The sequence below is a fragment of the Lactuca serriola genome, chromosome 4 (genome assembly GCF_051521515.1).
Source record: "Lactuca serriola cultivar US96UC23 chromosome 4, Lser_US96UC23_V15, whole genome shotgun sequence".
NCBI lineage: Eukaryota > Viridiplantae > Streptophyta > Magnoliopsida > Asterales > Asteraceae > Lactuca > Lactuca serriola.
This window is the reverse complement of record NC_136411.1, coordinates 111,920,424-111,928,204: the sequence shown is the minus strand read 5'-3', so window position 1 is coordinate 111,928,204 and position 7,781 is coordinate 111,920,424. Positions and strand designations below refer to the sequence as shown.

The 7,781-nt window shown below is 33.0% G+C and overlaps 1 protein-coding gene across 1 annotated transcript; it reads left to right on the top strand.

The window, feature by feature from the left end:
* Nucleotides 1-1,950: 1,950 nt before the first annotated feature.
* On the top strand, nt 1,951-2,727 carry LOC145100306 (uncharacterized). Its single transcript, XM_079037626.1, has 5 exons — nt 1,951-2,058; nt 2,139-2,211; nt 2,287-2,367; nt 2,458-2,521; nt 2,611-2,727. Exons 1-5 carry the CDS (start codon nt 1,958-1,960, stop codon nt 2,700-2,702), a joined length of 411 nt encoding a protein of 136 aa, XP_078893752.1. The 5' UTR covers nt 1,951-1,957; the 3' UTR covers nt 2,703-2,727.
* The last annotated feature ends 5,054 nt before the right edge of the window (nt 2,728-7,781 follow it).

Below are 7,781 nucleotides of genomic sequence, written 5' to 3'. Positions count from 1 at the left end.
AGCTTAATCTAATCGGGTAAGATGGAAAAAATCGACTGACTGAGAAAGGAGGAAGAAAGGGAGAAGGGTTTCCAATTATACCCTTGCCCTACCAAAGGAAGAAATCAGCGACTCCATCGTTTCTTCTCCTACTTCAACGCCAATTTTCTTCTCCCGCAACAACCAATCGTCGACGATCCTCTTCTCATCTGTTCCAATTTTTTGAAGTCTCCTTCCCCTTCTCATCAGGTACGCTTCTTCCTTTTTCCTCTTCTCATCAGGTCCGATTTTTTGATAATATATAGGTTTTGATTTATGATTTTTCTGTTGAACATGTATGGTTCTTCATTGAATTCTGAAAATTTCTCAAAGAATTTAGGCCCTGTGTTCAATTTCATCATATTTCTTTTGTTTTAGACTTGTGCTCAATTTCAAGGAGGGAGAGAAACCTGTGATATTTGTTGCTCTTATTTTCTTGATTTGCACTTAGGAACCATTGGTGTTACCAGATAGCAGGTTACCATGTTCTGCTGTTAAACTTTTCACCATTCCTAATGAATTAAAGAATACTAAGAATAAGTGACAGTATCCGTAAGGTCGGGGTGTCACATATAAAATATCAGGATATGAAAGTCACATAACTTATTCTCTCTGCAATAAATGAAAAAGCACCAGTCAAATATATATATATATATATATATATATATATATATATATATATAAGAATCAATATAGAATATTAATGCGGGAGTGTTTGTAGCTTTTTGGGTGTGCATATCTTGGACCATTTGGGCATTTCTACCACTTATTATTGGATAAGTTGTTCAAGGGCAAAAAAGACACGACAACAGTTGCCAAAAAGGTATCCTAAGAACCTTTGATAATAAGGATAACAATGGAAATTTACAATCTTACAACTGAATTATATGACACCTAATTCGCGATTTGATCTATATATTTGTAGGTGTTGCTTGAAAAAGTGACATCTTCTCCATGGAACAACTTGATTTTTATGCTTTACTATGGGCTTGTTATCGAGGGTAAGGTCTTTTTGGTTCCTTGTTTGAATAAATATGTTGACTATAATTATTTTAGTAGATAAACGATTATGAATTGGTTTAATGCTAATGGGGGTGTTTGGATGTATGATTTGAAAGTTATTATTTTGTTTTGAAAAATAACAAAATCATGAGTAATGATAGAAATAAGTTTTTCTATATAATCTGTAAATAAGTTTTCTTGCATTTAACCTTTTTAAAGTTGATATCATTTTTCAACTTTAAAGTCATATAATAATTTATGGTCATGTATATATATGCAGGAAGATCATGGATCCAAGTGAAATCTAAAATCAAGAAGGAATACCCCACAGTACAATACGCAGCTGCCATGGCTTTGCCACCTTTATCTATTCGAGGTGATTTGGGAGTTGTTTCTACTGCTGGAGTTAGATATGCATATCCACTCCTAAAATCATTTGCAAAAATGGGACCTCAAGGTGTTCTTGGTGCCACAAAGCTTTTACGCCCTTTTTCAGAAATAGTTGATTCATTGGGACTCAAAGATCCTTTCATTAGAAATTGGGTGGATCTTTTGTCTTTCTTACTTGCTGGAATGAAATCCGATGGTGTTCTTTCAGCAGAAATGGTACATAATCATATCATACATTAAAAAGTTTCTTTTAAGGTAGTTTTACTTTTTGGTATGATGGAATTGAGGAAGGAATGGAATGGGCTATTCCATTACCACATGTCCTCATCCATTCCATTCCAACCAAACAGAATCCATTCTATTCCTTCATATTTTATAGTTCTCTAAATGTCTAATCTTTTGCCTGTATATATATCCACATATTTGCAGATTTATATGTTTGCAGAATGGTATAAACCAGGTTGTAGTTTAGAATACCCTGTTGGTGGAACTGGAGCACTTGTTGAGGCTCTTGTTCTCAGATTTTCCTTCTGATAAACTTCCAAAAATGTTAGAACCTTCACAACTTATGACAGAAAATACACGTTCTGATCTTTATGTTGCACTCCCTGTTCTCAGTCAAGGAAAGAAATGGGTCTTACTATACAGGTAAAATTTCATCTTCATCATATTTTCAGTTTCACATTATTCTTGAATCTTGATATATCATTATCTTTTTTATATGTTAGTACATGGAGGCATGGCATATCTCTTTCAACCTTATATAGAAGAAGCAATCTTTGCCCTGGGTTAAGTCTACTGGTAATGTCTTGTCTTCAGTAACTATGCAAAATGTCAACTTTACCCTTTAACTGAAACTTGATTAAACATTTTCAGGTTGTTGGAGATCGTAAAGGTGCAGTGTTTGGTGGTTTAGTTGAGGCACCTTTGAAACCATCAACAAAGAAAAGATACCAGGTTTGTAATTGTTTAATTAAGTTCGTTTCTCTATATGTTGACAAAAGACTTTTCTACCCTTTTTCACTATGGTGAGTAAATACTATACAGGGATCGAATGATACATTTGTGTTTACAAATACACCAGGGCGTCCTGTTATATATCGCCCCACAGGTACTGCATTTTCTTGATAATATATAAAAAAATCTTTTATAATTTTAATATTTATTTGGGATTTATTATGTTAATTGTGCATTTATTAGGGGTGAATCGGTATTTTACTCTTTGTTCAACTGAGTATTTAGCGCTTGGTGGGGGAAATCATTTTGCATTGTATCTCGATAGTGACTTGTAAGAGTGTTGCACTTGCATCATTCCTATTTTTCTTTTTGAGGGATAATATGGTAATTTGGCAATTTGCATATTTTTTTCCCCATATTGAATGGGTCAAGTTTGGCCTCAGAAACTTATGGTAACTCTTGTTTGTCACACACCCAAGAATTTGAAGTGAAGGAAATTGAGGTGCTTTCTCTCACTTATTTTTGCAAAAATTACATTTTTGGTCCTCGAGTATGGCTGATTTTGTTCAATTTGGGTCCTACAAAATTCTCTTGCAAATTTGATCGTTATTTGAGGTTTTTGTAACGTTTTTACTCTTCGTTCCAAGTAAAATGAGTTGGGACTAAAATTGAAAAGATCAGCAATACTCAGGGACCAAAAATGGTCATCTTACTTAGAACAAGGACTGAAACTCTACAAGAAATTTCAAAGGACCAAAATTGTAAGAGAATTTTTGGGGACCAAAATTGTAAGAGAATTTTTGGTGTACCTTTTAACTTTTATGGATGACCTATATAATAGTGATAACTACAATTAAACAAAGTAGCATCCACTTCTCAGGTTTATACTGCCCCTGATTCTGCCTGGTATAAAATGCCTAAGTCTACAAGGTGAGCTTTGTGGTTGGACATGCTTTTACATTGGTGTGGCTGCTGTTGCTTTTGGATGCTCTTATTATCACCTCAAACCAAATGATGGTCACCTTGTTTGGGATCGTTTGCCTGTAAGTTATATCATTCCTCATTTAACAAATTTCAATATATAAATGATTAAATTCTCATGTTTTCTGTACTTTTTTACTAATTTACAATCACAGGGACAACAGATGCAAATGAGGAATCTTCACGATCACATGCCATTCTTCGTTCATAAATCTTGCAGGAAATGAAAGAGGTGTAGATACAACTGATAATGATAAGAAAACAAGGTAAAGGTTGGAATATAGAATGGAATGGAATGGAATGAGTCATTCCATTCCATTTCTTCCCTCTCTATTTTTCTCTCTCTTTTATTCTAATGATCAAAGTTCTTGTTTTTAATATCAGTTTCCTTGTTCTCTTTTATACTTGATGCACCTTTTATTTGCAGGCTTGGCCTGTGCGTACTCCAAGGCCTGTTGCTTTCAAGCTTGTTGCTGATACCCCTCTTCTTACTGGACAAGTAAGTTTCAAATCTTTTTGTTGTGGATTTCTTATAGTTTCTTTTTGTTGTGGATTTCTTATAGTTTACTTAGCTTCTTAAATCAAAGAGTATAAAGCTTTCCTAATGTGTTCTAATAATTAAGAAAACGGTGTTTTTTTGAAAAATACTGATGGACTTTGCTATTTTGTTGTATGGTGTATTACCTTGGATATAATTTGTTTTTACAGTTTTCTCTTTTTATTTAATTTAATTTGGATATAAGTTTGTAACACCTGTATTATTCTATCTCTGAGAAATTTCATTTGCCATGTCATCAAAAGCTGCCACATGGACTATTATCTTTCATGTTTGAGTTGGTTCTCAACTTGTAGAAGAATAACATAAAATATTTTGGCATCTGAGTGTAAAAAATAATATTTGAACTCATAAGTTCCTTAATAATACTTTATTGTGTTACATGTACTTTATTACTTACTCATAATATATAATTCAATCTGATTATTGATTATATATTATGAGTAAGGAGAGCATTCTAAACATTCTGGAAACTTTAAAAGAAGAGGGAAATAGGGTCTTGTTCAATGCTTTAGCTGTGTTTGCTCTAAGGGAGATCAACTTATCACAAGTAAGTTACTGTTTCACCCTTTTATTTAATATTTTTGTGATTGAATGAAAGTCTTAATGAAAGTAATTGACAACCTTTCTCTGTAAATGATGTTGTGATTGTGGGAGAGGTGTTGTGTTTTTCTCTGTTGCTAGGTAACCTTCTCAACAACAACATTCTACTTAAGCAGGTGAGTAATCAAGATTAAGGGAGACTTGTAATCATGTTTGACATTCCTTTCCAGTAAGAAAAAGAGTTGTATGATTATTTGTTAGTTTTATAGGAATGTATAACCCATGTTAGCAATGTTTTATTTTTGTTTAACATTTGAATGATTCTTTGTATGACATTACAATTTGTGTAATTTATTTTATTTTTGAGTATGAAATTTTATTTTATATTATGCAATGGATTGTATTTTTTGTATATGGTATTTTATTTCTATTATGAGAAATTAAATGCAAATTTAATTTAAAAATTAATAAATATATAAATTTATTTTTTTTAAACATTTAAATTTACGATACGCAAAAATGTGTGTCATCTTCATTTATGACATGGCCTTTCTTGACAGGGGCTTTCTTGATACGCATTGCGTGTCATTAACACGCGCGTCGTAAGGTTACGACACGCGAATGCGTGTCATCTTCCTTTATGACAGGGCCTTCCTTGATACGCATTGCGTGTCGTAAACGCGCGTCGTAAATGAGCATCGTAAATGAGCGTCGTAAATGCGCGTCGTCTCTCTTTATGACAGGGCCTTCCTTGACACGCATTTGCGCGTCGTCTGAGCCTTTTACGACGCGCAATGAGCGTCGTAAAAGGCCTTTTTTCTTGTAGTGTCTTAAACATCTTGGAAATCTACACTACTTTCTTGGCATTAAAATTCAACAACAATCATCGGGTCTCACTATGTCTCAATAGGGCTATATTCGGGATGTCCTAGAAAGAAGCAAAATGTCCATGGCTGCACCCATTTCAACACCTGCTGATCCACAAACGCGACTTCAAAAACATGGTGATCCCTTCTCTGATACTACCTCATATCGCCAAATTGTTGACTCGTTGCAGTATGCTACTATCACTCACCCTGATATTTCTTATTCAGTAAATCGTGTTTGCCAATTCATGCAATCTCCAACAAATTACCACTAGCAGGCAGTGAAACGGATCCTAAGGTATCTTAAAGGCACCATAACTCAGTGCTTGCACTTCAAGAAAAATTAAGGTTACTCGTTACACGCATATTTTGACTCAAGCTGGAACTCAGATTTGGATGATTCTCGATCGCAATATGGCTTTGCCATCTTTCATGGGTTAAACTTGATTAGCTGGACCTCTCAAAAACAAAAAGTAGTAGCTAGATCAAGCACCGAAGCAGAGTATAGATCCTTGGCCTATACTACAGCTGAATTACTTTGGATCAAACAACTGTTATGTGACCTCCATGTGCCCATTTCAAATCCACCACTCTTACTATGTGACAACGTAGGTGCAATATTCATGAGCAAAAATCCAGTAATAAGTACTAGATCCAAACACATTGCACTTGATTTTGATTTTGTTCGGGAACAAGTAGAATCAAATCAACTAAAAATCTGCTATGTTTCTTCCATTGACCAGCTGGCAGATATATTCACCAAGTCGTTAGGAAAGGGACGAGTTATGTTTCTTCGTTCCAAGCTGCAAGTCCGTCCCGCACATGAGCTTGTCAGAGGGTATTAGTCAAATAGTCAACATTGTCATTGTAAAAGTGTATAATATAAACATAAACAGTCAGTCAAGAGTATCCACTAGAATAGGAGTTTATATCTCATATTTCTGTTGTATCTCTGTGTATAAATCCATCCTCCATAAATGAAATTCACATACGGTTCATTTGAATCTCCATATGATGTATGGTTTTCGAGACTTGTGATTTGTGACTTGTTGTTTTGAAATGATAGCAACGATGTTTTCCGTAAACTATTTTTATAAGTAATGTAATTAAGCAAAAAAAATTGGGTCTCGATTTTGGGATGTTACATAATAATAATAAAAAACTAAAAATATATATTTACTTGCCACATTATCGAAATGGTATCATTTTGACGAGATGACATGCCTATGTGGCCAACCAATGGGTAAACTGGATATAAAAGGTCTAAATGATATGTTTTGAACAAAAATAACAATTACTTATATTCTAATAATTTTTTAGCACAAATGTACTTTTTTAAAACATGCAAAACATTTAGTTATCGAATTCTAACACTAACCGTAACAATTAAAAATATATGTTTTACATTTTACACAAGAAAACAAAAGACAATGACAAAAAAACAATACACAAATTTAATGTGGTTTGGTTGATGTAACATACATCTATGGAAAGAAACCGACATACTTTTCTATTACTCGGTTTTTTCGAAAAGTGATTACATTGGAATCTTTAAGTATGAATGCTTATAATCATAAACCATAGCAAATATACGACCATATACAAGTAAATTTGGCGCCAACTTCAAACTTTTATTCCTTCCACATTACAATTTGGATTTTGTTGACTTTGTTCTGGTTGGATTATTCATTCGGATCACCAAATTCCAAATCAGATACTAACATATATATATATATATATATATATATATATATATATATATATATACACACACACTACCCGTTTACCCGCGCCAAGCGACAGGTGAGAATAATTTTTTTTGGAAATTAGTTTATAGAAACAATTAGTGTTTTAACTTTTTACGTAGGTGGGAGGGTGGTTGCCGAATGTTTAGGGTTACAAAAGAGAAATGTTAGAGTAGATATTACCTAGAAGGTGGAAACATATTTGGTAGACGGTGGTCTCACCTTGAGTGGTTCCGATTGTTTGACGGTAGCATTGAGAAAAGGTATATGCAATGTTTTTGATTAAAATTAAAAATATATTATTGTTCTGATTAATCCATCACATTTTAAAATTGTTCTATGCTTGTAAAATTTTTTTTTTTAGAGTTAATAGAAATATCAAAAACTATGGTTTAAGAAGTAATTACATAAATTCTCTAATATGCTTATACAGTAATATTTTTTTCTAACCTATTGGTTTCTCAAATCAATAATATGCTATTTATCAATTGTTATTGTGTTTGGTCATTTGATCTAGTTATATAATTTTCCATTTTTTATATTTCTATATCCATATGATCATCGAGTTATATCATTTTCCATGTTTTATATTTCCATATGCTCATTTAATAATGGTTCGCTATGAAGCTTCATTCTTTGGTTGTGCTTAAGTTAAATGTTATCATGCACATAGAAAAATATATTATATATTAATATCACTAAGTTTTTACAAACAATGTTTAA